Source organism: Artemia franciscana, chromosome 5 (genome assembly GCF_032884065.1).
Source record: "Artemia franciscana chromosome 5, ASM3288406v1, whole genome shotgun sequence".
Lineage (NCBI taxonomy): Eukaryota > Metazoa > Arthropoda > Branchiopoda > Anostraca > Artemiidae > Artemia > Artemia franciscana.
In genome coordinates, this window is record NC_088867.1 from 7,791,985 (window position 1) to 7,807,785 (window position 15,801).

General features: G+C 34.2%; 1 protein-coding gene across 2 annotated transcripts in view; it reads left to right on the plus strand.

Moving 5' to 3' along the window:
• The window catches only part of LOC136026942 (uncharacterized), a 103,174-nt gene that overhangs the window by 33,942 nt on the left and 53,431 nt on the right, over positions 1-15,801 (plus strand). Inside the window, exons 6-7 of one of the 2 annotated variants that reach the window (XM_065703802.1) lie at positions 4,441-4,585; positions 9,567-9,812. In XM_065703802.1, coding sequence (XP_065559874.1) covers positions 4,441-4,585; positions 9,567-9,625 — 204 coding nt within the window. In that variant the 3' untranslated portion in view covers positions 9,626-9,812. Of the gene's footprint in view, positions 1-4,440; positions 4,586-9,566; positions 9,813-15,801 lie in introns of those variants that run through there. The other variant, XM_065703801.1, reaches the window with a different exon arrangement.

Genomic DNA, 15,801 nt, shown 5'->3' on the forward strand with positions numbered 1-15,801 from the left:
ATTGAACGAAAAATATATGATTCCTGACTAGAAAGATATGCTGATTTTGAATATGCTAAAAGAAACCTTTGATAATTAATAGGAAAAAAACAGTTCAAAGCGGGACTTCAAGGTCCCAATTGACAAAACAGCGTGATCATATGCTAGCGGAAGGGACTGAGAAGTCTCGTTGAGCAAATCACATTTTTCTAAAAAACAAGTTTAATCAGGATAGAGAACTTCGATCAAAAATGCTAATTACCACACTGTCATTAATGATGCTCAACAAAGCAATTCTACCGTTCATTGATGCAGGGCATCAAGCCAAATGTGGAGCAAATCGATAACGGTCTTGACTCAACTTGCTCTAGAGAACAAGACAACTAATACGGACATCATCTGGAAACGAGGCATCACAACTTTTTCGTCTGTTTTTATTAACTGCAACAGCCAGTGTTTTTTCTCTTCGACTATGGCATACACACGAGTCCTCTCGCGACCCTTCGCCGAAACTCAAACAGGGTCATTTTTTCTTCGGTAAACAGTAGAGTATAAAAATCTGAGTATTACAGAGCGTCAAATCAACAAAACCCAGAAGAGCATGTGCCACCATTTCAAGGACTTTCTATCTCTCCCATATTTCTGCCCTTTTCTGATCCAAACGGTCTACAGCCCCTATATAGTCATTATAGCCTTTCACTGCTTGAGGGGCTGTGATAATGAAGGTATACCCACCATAATTTTTATCTTTACAGAGGCTACCTATGTACCATGGTAGTTGGAGGCAAACGGAATAATCTTGGAAACCATTCATTTGTAGACATCGATCCACAATTTTTTTGTGAACAAATAAAAACGCATCTGTTATCTTTCTTCCGCAAAAAAAATTACAAAATTCCATATTTTTAAGGATAGGAGCTTGAAACCTGTACAGTAGGGTTCCCTGATACGCTGAATCTGATGGTGTGATTTCATTAAGATTTTGTGACTTTTAGGGGTTGTTTTCCTCTTTTTTCGAAAATAAGGCAACTTTTCTTGGTCTCTTAACTTTTGATGGATAAGACCAAACTTTATAAGATATATACATTTGAAATCAGTATAAAAATCCGATTCATCTATTGGTATCGAAATCCTGTTTCTTAGAGTTTCGGTTACTATTTAGCCGCGTTTCTCCTTACTGCAGTTCGTTACCACGAACTGTTTGATGATTGTATTTAAAGCATTTTGATATTTATTTGCCATAAATTCAATAACAAAACAACAAATAAATAATATTACAATTTGAAAATGAGAGTGGTGCTACTGCCCCTCCCTCTCAAACCTGCTATAAGGCTTTAGTGTTATTCGCGTTTTAGTGAAATCAATGTCCATTTGAACATTTTGGTTTTATTTGTAAAAAAATCGAAAAAAAACGGAACAAAAGAATCACCATAATAATCAAGATGACTGGAAAGATTCTCCTTCATAAATCAGGACTAAAGAGAAATAGTGAAACGTAAGACGCAAAGAAGTAAGTCTTATCACAAATCAAAGTTAAAACAAGCAGAAATTACTATCAATGAATAAATTTAACTTATAAAAAACAGAGCTTACAATAAATAGTCAAACAACAGTTCGTGGTAACGAACTGTAGTAGGGAGCGACCCGGCTCAATAGTAACCAAAACTCTAAAAAACGGAATTTTGATACCAATAGTTAAATCAAAAGAATTGCATTTTAATGCTGATTTTAAATATATAAGTTTCATCAAGTTTAGTCCTACCCATCAAAAGTTACGAGCCTGAAAAATTTTCTCTATTTTAGAACATAGGGGGAAACACCCCCTAAAAGTCATAGAATCTTAGTCATAGAACCAAAATCATACCATTAGATTCAGCATATCAGAAAAACCTACAGTACAAGTTCCAAGCCCCTATCTACAAAAATGTGGAATTTTGTATTTTTTGCCAGAAGACAAATCACGGATGCGCGACCCAGTGCTCCTAGAATTTTGCGAGAGGGCTCATTCGAACAGTAATGAAAAGTTCTAGTGCCCTTTTTAAGTGACCAAAAATTGGAGGGTACCTAGGCCCCCTCCCACGCTCATTTTTTCCCCAAAGTCGTCGGATCAAAATTCTGTGATAGCCATTTTATGCAACATAGTCGAAAAACCTTATAACTATGTCTTCGGGGCCGACTTACTCCCCCGCAGTCCCCGTGGTAGGGGCTGTAAGTTACAAACTTTGACCAGTGTTTGCATATAGTAATGGTTATTGGGAAGTGTACAGACGTTTTCAGGGGGATTTTTTGGTTGGAAGGAGGGGTTGGGAAGAGGGGGTTAGGCAGGGGAAAATTTCCATGGAGGAATTTGTCATAGGGGAGGAAGATTTCCATGAAGGGGGCGCAACATTTTCTAGTATTATTTAAAAAACAATGAAAAAATAAATATGAAAAAGTATTTTCAACTGAAAGTAAGGAGTAGCATTAAAACTTAAAACGAACAGAAAATATTACGGATATAAGGGGTTCACCTCCTCCTAATGCCTCACTCTTTACGCTAAAGTATTTTTAGTAATTTCAACTATTTATTCTACGGCCTTTGTGATTCAGGGGAAAAAATTTAAGCTTTAGTGTAAAAAGCGAGGTATTGACGAGTGGGCAAACCCTCTCATATACGTAATAAAAACATATAGAAGTTATATAGCAGTTTGAGTTATATAGAAGTTATATAGGAATATAGAAGTTTGTTACGTAAGCTAATTTGTAAGTTACAGGGGGGGGGGGGACAAAAAACTTTGAAAAACGCATCAAAATTTCTTTATATTCATTTTGGTATGTTTTCACGAGTCAGACAAACATTCATGGGGATAGAGGTTCAAACCTCCTAATCCCCTCCGTAGATTCAACCTTAACCTGAAGGCTAAAAGATAGTTGGAAAATGTGGGCATCAAACACACTTTTTGAGTGTTTCAGGCATACTCCTTCTTCTCACTTACACGAAGATCCACCAACCTTCCTCCATAGTAGATTATATATGTGAATGCAGCATGTACAAAATTTAACTATGCCTCAAGTGAATTAACTTTGTTTAATGAAGCTTTAAAACAGATTCCTTTATTAACCACTTATTTTGCAAGGACGTCATGCAGTTTTAAAAACCCCTTACGTGCAGAATTACTTCCTCTGAAACTAGGAAGCTCAATCTAGAGCCTTTCGACAATTTTAAATTAATTGACTATCTCACAATTTTCAGTCAAGTTTTATTGAGGTCAAAATCGAACCCTTGGTTACATACGATTGCGCCCGAGGAAATCAAAAACAAATAACACACCCGTTGCCAGTCTTTTCTGAAAACTGTATTATATACATAGGGGCTTAAAACATTTGCAATTGGATTTTCTAATAGGTGAGTTTTAACGGTATAATTTCAATCAACGTCATCCGGAAATGACGCAAGTTTTCGTAAATGAAGTAAATTTGGGAAACGAGGCAAATTTTCTCAGGCTCTCAGTTATTGGTGGGCACCTATAAATTAAATAAATTTCAATAGTTTTAAATCATAAAAAAAATCGGTTCTTTTAATATTTATTATTGTCAAAACTCCCTTTTTTAGAGTTGCAGTTAAAGGTAAAGGTAAAGGATACGGCATTAGACTTTAAAGTCCGTACCAGCGGTGCTGATCTCCGTTTCTTGGCCCTTCAGCCAGGAAGTGCAATGGGGGGTTGGGGGCCAGCCATCCTGTGCTTTCGCACACCCTTCCTGTTTACCTTCCCCAGATTTCTCCAGGTACCCATTTAGAGCTGGGTCGACTCTGGCTAAGCTTACAGTCACGCCACTGACCCCCGTCCCAAACTGAAGAATTGGCCACACCGGGATTCTAACCCGCGTCCTCTCAGACAAGGGATCCTGAATCCAGCGCACCAACCCATTCGGCCAGGACGGCTTAAAGTCGAGTTTCAGTTACTATAAGCCCCGGCTGCTTCTTAGTATAACAGTTGATTATAGACCTATTATTGGTGGTCATATTACGCCTTGTTGAAATATTAGTCGTATAAGAATTTTGAACCAGAATATTTGGAGGTCCGAAAGTTGGATTTTTGGGTCCATACCCATTTCAACATTATATCTAGAAGAAACACTATGTGTTATCATCATTTCCTCGATGTATGCAAATTTTGAAGAAAATCCGCAATGAAATTTTTCAAGTAAAAAATCTATTAGGCAAAAATTGGCAAGATTGAGATACATCCAGAATTACGGGCTATAATTCATATTACAATTTATTGCCCTTCAATGGGAAAAGCAAAATCAATAATAATGTTGAATCCATCGTTTTGCTTCTTAGAGATTGATTATGGTTTGACTAGTGAAAATTGAACTTCAATTGGATTTTTATAATATCCTTAAAATAATTGACACTTCTTTGCACTTAAAATAAGTGGCCCAATCAGGAAAAGTAAAATAACAGGTTTTTTATTTCAGGAGAAGCACTTCGAAAATGGAAAGATTACCATCATTTGCGAAGCAACAATTAAAAATAGATATAAAGAAACCGCGGAGTATTTAGCATATAAAGAAGGCTTTATACAAAGGATGTTCTCTAGCTCAGCAAGAATTCCGTCATTGGGTAAGGTGGCACTTATATAAGACAAATAAATCAAACCCACAAGATACGATAGACTTCCTGACTAAAATGAATAATTTGGTGAATATTCAATGTCAAATAAATAAAGAATAAATCATAACAAGTGGTTTTTCAAAAAAAGTAAAGAGCTATAGTAAACTCAATGCTAGAAGAAATGAAGTCCTATGATCATTTTCACTCAAAACGACCAGAAATTATTTTTAAATCATAAATGAAATCCAAGACCACCAAAAATTACACTTAGCAATAAATAAAACCCAAACAGGCAGGAATTAAAATAAATATAAAGTTGGATACAGATGAATATATAAATGAATAAAGAAATTTTGAAACGATTAAAAATTAAATCGAATATTCGCGTCAAACTTAAAACCGACAAAATTAGAATAAACAGGGGTTTGGGTAATGCGCCACTCCCCCTCCTCTAACCTTTTATTTAATCTGCCTTTTATTGAATACTAAATGTATTTGTACAAGGCACTAATGAATTTTTCAAAACATCGACGACGAGTGAAAAATGAATCACTATAATAATAAAGATATCAGAATAGAACTGCGGAGAATAAACTGAATATTTAATAGATAATGATATTAATTCCTGGAAGTTTCAGCAATTCAGCAGGAAGTTTCAGCAATTCGCTCAAAAAACCCTGTATTTTATTTTAATTTTTTATCTATTATAGATTCAAAAATGTTGATAATATTCTGAAAGCTTTTGAAAGCTTTTGTCACTGAAAGCTTTTAAAATCTAAATTACTAAATTGTAATTGACACCCTCAGATATGCCCTACATGGATTTAACCTTTCAAGTTCTAATAACCAATTTCGTTTTAGTTCTTGCGGTGGCTAACCAAACAGTTTTAATTTAAGAATATTTTTGTTACGGGCCTATTGAATTAGCAGTGTAAATTCATAGCCTGTGATGTATTGTAAGCATCATAAGTAAGGTTTTAAGCAAATCGATTTTTACGTTATCGTTCTTAAAAACTTATGTTTTTGGACATCATCTAAGCTATTTTATTCAGAAGTTTCAAAATGTTTGCATTGAAATGCCCATTAAAGTTCACTGTAAAAAAAATTGTTTGAGATTCAACCAAAAATTTTTCTAATCAAGGACAAAATTAGAATTTCAACTCCTGAAACTAGGCGAATTTAGTATTAAAGGTCTTGTTGGAATTCCTGGATCATTATTGAATTTCTAATTTGTTGAGAAACAAATATTTTGGATTCCCATTACCAAATTGAATTTTCAATTTGTTGACGAAACAACGTGTTAGATTTTAAGAGCCTTATTGGATTTTCACACTGTTTGTTGAATTTCCTGTTCTTTAATTGGATTTCCATCACTAGCGTTGTTCAGTTTAGTAGGCCTACAATCTAACTTCTAGATTACAGTGTACAGTGTACAGTATGTCTAGTTAACAGTGTAGTCGCAGTCTTAAAGAAAAGGCTTTAGTAAAGTAGATATTCATCAGGAAACACAGTGTAACACAAAAACCTAAAATGAAGATTAATAAAATAACGCACAAATGAAAAGGAATCCCCCATTTTTAGAACTCCAGAATTAAGAGGTTGCAATAATCATCGGATCGTATTGAAATCAATATTGGAATCAAACTTGAATCACAAAAAACATCACTAAAAACATAAATTAAGTTACTAAAAATCCCCTTCCTCCTGTAAACTCTGTAAAGGCTATTGTAGTTTTTCTGTTTTGTTAAAAATTGCATTTCTTTTATGATGTGGCTTGGTTTCTCATGGTATCAACGGAAAATGAAGTGAAATGAATTCTCTGTAATAATCGAGATAACCGGAAAAGCAAGTAGAAGTAAACTGTGGGTTTAATGTAGACTACAATAATGTTATTTTCTGGAAATATCAGTAACTAAAAAAATTGTATACCTTGCCTTAGATCCTCCTGTGCCTCCAAAGGCGCTTAGGGCATCCGAAAAGAGTCGTCAGTCATCTCTCATCGCTGCGGCCACCCAGACATCTTCCCATACAGGTTGGATTGACGTATTGAGATTTTTGAGGCAATGAGTACTGATGAGGTACAGGTACTGATGAGTGATTTTCGTTAAGATCCCTTGATGTTTTGGGGGATGTTTCCCCCTTTTTCAAAAATTGAGCAAATTTTATCAGGCTCGTAACTTTTGATGGGTGTCATTAAATTTGATGAGTTTTACATATTTTGAATCTTTTCATTATGTCCTTTAGACTTTTATCTATATTTCCGTATTCTTCTTTCTACACTGAGCACAGCTGAGGGTACGCTTCCAGTAAAACCCTTCCAGTAAAGTGGCTTTGTGCAAACAGCGGCGGGTTGCCTTCCTTATATAAACGACAATTTTGTCCTCATTTTAAGTTTTAAAAACTGCGCTTTATTTTCATTTGACAAATCAGGATGAATTTAAATAAAGATGAAGGTTAATTAAACCTAAGACAAATACTACTTAAAACATGCAAAAAAACTACAGAGGCATACTAGAAGCATGATGATATATAAAAAACATTTTATTTAAAGTTCAGAGGCTCTTTAACATGCAAATTTGCCACATGCCTACTATTATAACTTGCAATTAAAAGACTAGATTCATTAATTTTTAGGTGTATTTACTTCACTGAGCTAGAATTATTGGATTCTTTGGGCCCTTTCCTTTAGAATAATCTAAAGTTGCTTGAACAGATGAGCATTATCCTTTTTTTGCATGTTTGTGGCGTACTTTCGATCTATTTTTCAATCTAAAGAAATACAAAGCAATTTTGAAAAGATTTATTCCATAAAACGCCTAAGCTGATTCTAAGCTTCGACAGCAGAGTTTAACAGCTTCGACAGCAGATCGATTCGACAGTAGAGACCTTTTCTGCAAGATTTTGACTCTAACAAGAATAACGCTGCTTTTTTCGGCACAAAATAGCAGAAATTGGTACTGATCCTGAGCATGACCTCTTTCCTTATTTCTTAAAAATTATTGCTCTTAGCTTTAAGTTTCTGTTCAAATGAGCAATTTTATGATAACCTATGACCATTGGTTCGATGCGAAAAACCAACAAAAAAAGAAAAAAAAATCAGTTCTTGTGAAATGTACAAAATTTCATATTTTTGTATAGGTTAACTTGAAAGCTTCATTTCCAAGTTCTCAAGAATATTATAATTCATGTTGTAACGACACCCCTCTTTTGTGGAAAGATTCCACCTATTTACCAAATTATTCAAAATTTTACTTAACAGGTAAATCTAAAATTAATTAATTTCAAATATTTAGAATTAGTATGAAAAATAAGGTCCTTGGAGGCGGGCTTTCAATTAAAGTTTGTCCTTGATGATGTTAAGACAAATTTTTGGTGATGTTAAATTCTCAAACCTCGAGAAGAACCATCAAAGTCTCTCAAGCTAAGCTACCTAAGAGAAAGGTTCTAGAAATTTTATGAAAGAGAGAAATTCTTTTTAAATTTAGTTACGTTGTAGAAATAAGCAGGGCTTACCGGAAAAAGATGGAATAGCTACAATAATAGGAACTGGGCTAGGTTCAAATGACGATTTCTGCCGACATTGTTTCAACATCGACAATATCTCAAGTGTCATCAAGCTCCACCGACAGTTCTGCACGTTCTGCATCGCCCCAACGACTGCCTCATTAAACCTACACTTCTTGCTGAACTCTTATCAACATAGTGTAGAAGAATAGGAAGACAATTAGGTGGTTACTAGTTAAGCAACATCTAGAACTTGCTGGAGAGTTTCCGCAAACTCGGCCACAAGTGGGATAAGTGCAGGCTAAGGCTCCTCGAAGAATTGGCACAGGACCTGCCATCATGGGAGAACCTTATTCAGAAGCTTTGTTCACCCCCAGATACCAGTTAATTCTGAGCTACTTAGCTACTATATCTACTGGTAAATGAAGCTGTTAAAGCATGGCAGAATGCTCTCAGCTTCTGCTATTAAATTATTTATCTTAAGTTATTTTCTAAAAAACCTTATTTTGTTGTTTCAATCAAAGAAGTGTTATTTTTTCGAATTTGAGAGTTCTAGAAATTTTTAGTTTGTTTATAAATTTTTTCATTTCATGTTTATCATGTTTAGTAGGGCTTAGTATAAAGGAAAGTTTAGTAGAATGGTACATTAGCTTTGCCACGTTTTACAGATAAAGGGTTACCTTCCCTTAGGTTTTACTTCCTTGGGAGCCATCGGGGGCACATAGGGCGGCGATAAAGCCTCTCCACTCGTCCAAAAAGCGGTGCTGCAGTGGTAACGTCTTTATTAAGGAGGTCTCAGCCGTCCTCAAATTTCTGTCAACAGTTTGTAGAAAAGTAATATTTGCATGGTATCGTCTTCTTCTGTCATTTAGTTTCCAGTCGTAGGCTGTGCAAAAATCGTGCTTTTTAGCTATCTATCCAGGTCAAATAAAAAGCAGGTCGTCTAAAAAAGGGATAAGAAAAGGTCATAAGAAAAAGAATTGACTAAACTTTGATCTTCATCAGAGGGGTAAGTAGTGAAAAATTGAATAAACGGGTAGAGGGAAAGCGTGCACACCTGTGATGGCCTCAATCAGCTTCATGCTGCGGCTGACTGTTGTTAGTAGTAGTAGGGCTATTTTCAATCTCCGGTAAAATTATGAAAACATGAAATATACCTTCTCAGTTGAAGCACAATATATATATTTTAGTTTTCAAGTTGTCCAACTCGTAAAGAAATATTATACCTTTTGGAAAATGTTCTTCTTCAGTCTACATCTAAAATGGTCTTAATAGCACTCTTGCGCTGAATTCAAATAGAGAAAGTGATTACTAAGGACAAATGAAAAGCAGGTTGGCCCTAGAGGGGTTCAGAAGAAGTCATTAGAAAGGATTTAAAAGTGATTAAAACTTGAATTTCCGCTAATGCAGCATAAATATGTTAATCTTTCTTGTTCATTTATTGCTTTAGATATTGAGTAGTAACTTTTTCACTCTTTTTTTGTAGAATGGCTACTGCTTCTTCATTTATATACATTTTATGTGTTCATGCAGCCGCTGTTATAGGCAATACTACATTTGTGCTGCTGGAAAAAGCAGCGGAATATGCTAATTAGACTTTTTTGTGAAATAGTTAAAAGTGCGAATGAAGTGATTTTTTATTTAAAATGAATAGATGATGAAGCATTCAATTTTTATAATCCTTGCCTAAGATATTGGACATAATAAATACGTTTGAATAAATAATTGTCTGGAACAAATGTATTTGCTAATGAGACTTTTAGGAACAGCCAAATATTGCTTGCCTCAGTATCTGCCAATATGAGGGTTTACAAAATGGGACCCGCAAAGCTATTTTCTGATTTACTAAGGAACACTATATAAAGGACTTGGACATCTTATTCTACTCCTTACAATATTCTATATTCCAACTCTATACCATCCAGGGTCTATTTTACCGTCTCACTTTACCTTCTACATGTATAAAGATACTTCAGGCCTACTTTAGACTTCCAATTAGATTATTCAATGCAAGAAACAAAGAAAAACTTGGATGTTCTCGTTTAGTCCCATATATCTTGAGGGTTAAGCAGCTTTCATATCATTCTACATTCTTACTACCATATTCTATATCAAATAATCGCTATATGATATATATTCGTTCTATACTGTCTACCGTCTAAATTTATGAAAATAACTTAAAAGCTCTAAAAATTTACAGCCGGGGCATGCTCATTTTCTTCCATAAAAATGGTTAGTCAAGCAGCTTTCATGTCATTTTATAATTATCAAATTTTCAATTCTATATTCTCTAGATTTTAAATTCTGATTATATACCGTCTAAGCGCCTATTTTACTTGCTATGCTCGTTTTCTTTCTTATAAATTGTGTGTTAAGCACCCCTCTTCTTATTCTATGTTCTTAATACATTCTATACCTTCTACCACCTATTCTACCATCCCACTCCACCATCTAAATTTAGCAAGATGCCTTAATACCCTTGCAATGAAAACATACAATGTTTGAAACACAAATTTGGAATTTTGGGCATGCTCGTTTTCTGCTATTTAAATTGTGGGCTAAGCGGCTTTCATCCTATATTTTAATTTCTATATTTTATATTCAGTTTACTTAATTCCCCAGTCTACAGAGTCTACCATGTCATTTTACCACCTTTACTTATGAAGTTAACGAGCCTTAACGTCCCACTGTTATTGTTCAATGCTAATAGCACATAAACTTATAACTAATGTGTGACCGCTTTTTTTCATAATTAAATAAAAAGAACAGTTTTTTCAACTGTAAGTAAGGAGCGTCATTTAAACTTAAAACAAACAGAAATTATTTCGTATATGAAAAGGGTTGTCCCCTCCTCAACGACAAGCTATTTACGCTAAAGTTCGACTCTTTCTCACAACTGTACTTTTTAAAACAATAAAAAAAAATTAGCGTAAAAAAAAATGTCATTACTATATTTTATATTCAGTTTACTTAATTCCCCAGTCTACAGAGTCTACCATGTCATTTTACCACCTTTACTTATGAAGTTAACGAGCCTTAACGTCCCACTGTTATTGTTCAATGCTAATAGCACATAAACTTATAACTAATGTGTGACCGCTTTTTTTCATAATTAAATAAAAAGAACAGTTTTTTCAACTGTAAGTAAGGAGCGTCATTTAAACTTAAAACAAACAGAAATTATTTCGTATATGAAAAGGGTTGTCCCCTCCTCAACGACAAGCTATTTACGCTAAAGTTCGACTCTTTCTCACAACTGTACTTTTTAAAACAATAAATAAAAATTAGCGTAAAGAGCGAGGCGCTTCCCCGTAGTGGCGTAGCATTTGTAGGCATGGATCGGAGGTAAATAGCATTACCACTTCTTTTTTCGTACTAGTCTATTGTAATAAAGTGTTGCGATTACAAGGAAAAAAAATATCTGTGACTGGAGCACGCATGGTTGTAATTAAAGGAAGACATTTTTAGAATTCCCACCCAATCTACAAGTTTGATAGGAATTAATTAGAAAAAAAATCAAAATAAGAAGTTTTTCAATGAATATTAAAGAGCTACGTTAGACAAAAGAAGATAAGAAATAAAGCAAAACGATATATAGCTTAGTAAAGCTTAAAATAAACAGTAATCAATATCAATGAATAAATGGAACTAAATAGGAACAGAAACTGCAGTGAATAGTTAAGTCTTCCGAGTAGGACCAAAGCGAATAACAATTTTTACAAAGAGAAATAAGACTAACTCAACCTAAGCCTTCTTAAAACCAAAATATCATTTCCACTTTACCAAAAATAACTCTTTATCTTTTACGCTTTGGTTTTATTAATCAAAACACAAACAACAGCCAAAAAAGTAAAAAAAAAATCACATTAATATCCAAAATGGCTAAAAAAATTAATGAAAGTAAATTGACTGTTTTATATATAGTGATACCTATTAATTCTTGGAAGTCACTGAAATTTTCAGTTTATTAACGTTATGAATCTTCAGGGCTTTTGTTTTCACAAAGGATACTTTGTCCTTTTGAAGGATTCGAAGGCTCTACACCTGCTTTAGTTTGTGGTAATATATTTTCGTTTTATTGATAGTGTCGGCTTTAAAGTTTAAACTTTCAACTTTAATTATTCTTTGAACTCGTCTGCTCATCTTTGTTGTTTTATTTGGCTTTTCTTTGAAGAAGTTCTTTATAGGAAAAATGTTTTCGAAAAGTGGTTTCTTTTCGTATTTAACTGAGGAGTTTTACTAGGAGTAAGAATGAAGATTTGGATTTGCTTTTTTCCTACAAGCTGTTAAAACTTTGAATATAGAAGTATATTAATCGACCATTATGTCATAACAATCTTATGGTATTACATTTTGTTTTATCTGCCTGTACGTTTCAGTACATACAATTTTTGCTCATGTGTTAAAACGTTTTCTGATCTGTTGCTATTTACTATTTTGAAAAACTCTAGGGACACGCTGTTTTAGGACTTGCTTTAAGATCCTCTTCAACATGTCCTCAAACTTTCAACCTAGTGCTCTTAGTCGATCCTGAGGTATTGCAGATTCATGCTTTAGGCAACCTGGATGCATATAATAACTTTATATCAAGTTTAATATCTCCCACACAATTCTCTGTGTCAATTAACTTATTATCTTTGACCAATCATTTAGCTGGATACCTCTCTTCCCTCAATATTCATTAACAATTTCAATTGAATAACCGGTTTTAAGGTTCCGCATATGTGCAGTTTTGACAACTGCACATATGTGCAGTCCCTCTTAATGTGTCTCTTTTGATCTAGTTCAATATGCCCCATAGCTTGACCTGAAAGTTTTGATTAAATAGTCTTGGGTGTTCTTAAAATATAGTATATTGCCTACCGGGATGTATATAAAGTCTTTTGATTTAATTCAAAAACCCCTCATTATTTCCTGAATGTTTCAAATAAATACTGTTCCCATAACTGTTGGAAAAATATTATAGAACATCCTTTTGAGAACCTCGATGTACGTACTGTCTTTTGCTTTAGTTAACAATCCTTTTCAATTTTTTCTGAAAGTTTCAACATAATACCCTTATCCATTCAGTAGATATTTCAGATATGCTCATTTGAAAACTGGATTCGAATACAGTACGTGTCTTTTATTTAGTACAAAAGCAATTCAAGATTAAATAATATTAAGAAGCAGTTTAGTTTAATACCCTTTCCTACTCCTGGAAAATTTCAGATACATGCTATTGACAGCCCGGATTCATTTAGTATCTTTCATTTAATTCAACATTTCCTGCAAGTTTCCACCTAATGCTGTTAGATCATCCTGATATAATACAGATACACCTTTTTGACAACCTGGATAGAAATAGTGTCTTTTGATTTGTTTCAACATTCCTATAGAATTTTGTTTACCTTAAATGCCCCCGAGGCATTACACAAACTAGTTTGACCGCCTGGATGCACATAAAATCTTTTGATTCAGTTCATCACCCCCTCAACATTCCTTGAAAGTTTCAACTTCTTACCATTGATAATTCCTAAGATATAGTAGATATACTCTTTTGACAATCAGGATGCATATGCTGTCTTCTGATTAAGATCAATATTCCCCTCAAAACTTTCTAAATATTTCAAGATATTAACTTCAGATGTCATTGACGTATTTCAAATATGTCTTTTTGAAATCTTGAATGCGCACAGTATTTGTTTGTTTAATATGAAGCTTCGAATTAACACCCTTGGCCCTTCCTGAGTCATGGAATTACGACCTTTTGATGACCGGGATGCACTTGGAATCTTTTGTTTTTTTTTTAAAGATCCCCATTAACATGCTGCGAAATATGTAACTTAATATCCTTAGCTGTTCCTGAGACATTGTAGGTAATACCTTTTGCTTATCTTTAGCTGCAATATAGCCTTGATGCACATGGTGTCTTTGATCTAATTCAGCATACTCCGAAAGTTTCAAATTAATCCACTTAGCGCTTTCCGTGATTTTACAAAAACGCTTTGACGATAGTCTAAATGAAAAGAGTGTCTTCGGATTTAGTTTTTATCTCCCTCAACATAACCTAAAAATTTAAATCTGGTTACAAATCAACATGTCCTGAAAGTTTCAACTTAATGCTATTAACTGTTCCTGAGATATTTAAGACACGTCTTTTAGACAAACTGGATGTACAAAATGTCATAGGACTTAGGCTAAATTCTTCCTCAATATGCCCTAAAAGTTTCAACTTAACGAAGTTACTATTGCCTATATAGTACATATGCACCGTTTTGACAACCTGAACGCACATATTGTCTCTTGATTACGTTCAACATTCTCCTCAATTTTTGCAGCAAGAGCCTCCCTTAGTAATTTCTGATATTGTTTTTTTTAGATACGCCCGTATGACTGTCTACTTGCACGTAATATCTTTTGATTTGTCTTGACATCCAGTTCAACATTCACTGACAGTTTCACCTAAATACCCTTTGGCCCTTTTGAAAGCCCAGGATGATCCCCTGAGATATACTTATTGAGCCTCTCAACAATTTTCACCAAAATGGCTATCTAAAAGTTTTGTCGGGTTGGGGTTGGGTGAAAAGTTATAAAAAGAAGTGAGAAGGAGACGGGTTGTTACTTTCTAACTTTAAAATAACAGTAGGAATTTCAATTTGCAGTCGAATAAGCCTCTTTCCAAGTTTCTATGACCACCCTTTCCAAAAAAGTAACCTGTTGCAAAAAACACATGGAAGGCCCTTCGCTCATCACTTAGGTTGAAGATGTTTATGATCACAATTATGTATGATTCCTTAAATTCGAAGAGTTTTCAATATTAATTTTTTTTTTTTACCAGCCAACTTAACAGAAATGTTTTATTATAACAAGAAAAAGGAACAAACTTCCTTGGTTTAGACAACTTAGTTATGATGAAAAAAGTTCTTCAGCAGAACAAACATTTTAATCCATCTCTTTCAAGCTCAAGTCATGATTATTGGAAATTTTTTCTCGATAGTTATGACACAAAAAAAGATGTGAACATTCCTTACTGTCAAAACGAATGTTCGACAGTGACAAGTTTATAATCTTTATCTTTTGTCTAATCCAACCTTTCAAATGAGGATCATGAACATGTCAAAATTAGTGGTAAAATTAACGATTTTCATTTGCCTTAAGCATTGGCTAAAAACGTTTAATGGCTCTTTCACACTATACCTATAAAGCTTTCACACAAGCATAACTTTAACCTTACCTTGTGCAACCTTACAGAACAAAAACTTTTATAACGTTCCATGACGTTACGTGTTACGTAATTTTTTGTTACGGTATGGAAAACGCAATGCGGAAGCAATGAATTGGGATTTTTGATGAACAATAAATAAATTTGGAAACGAAATAAAAAAGAAAATTGTAGAAAGAGTTTTATGAAAATATTGCTTGTGATGATTGATATCGAAAAGTTACGTGCGTAGCGTGAAAGCCTCTTTTTTGCGTAGCGGAAAAAGCCTCCGATATAATGTGCCTCCAATATCTCTCATAGTTTGCCTCCGATATCTCTCATTTTTTTTCTTCACCGTGGACGCTGGGCTAGCAACTCCGTAACACAAGGACAGAGAGCGGTTGTTAGTATAGAGAGGCAGTCGTGGCAAATATTTTGCATAATTGTAGAAACAATTCTTTATATCCGTAATATCTTAAACACTAAGAAGAGACCAAAATGGTGCAAGGACGAGTAGATGCGGTACAACAGATGTATT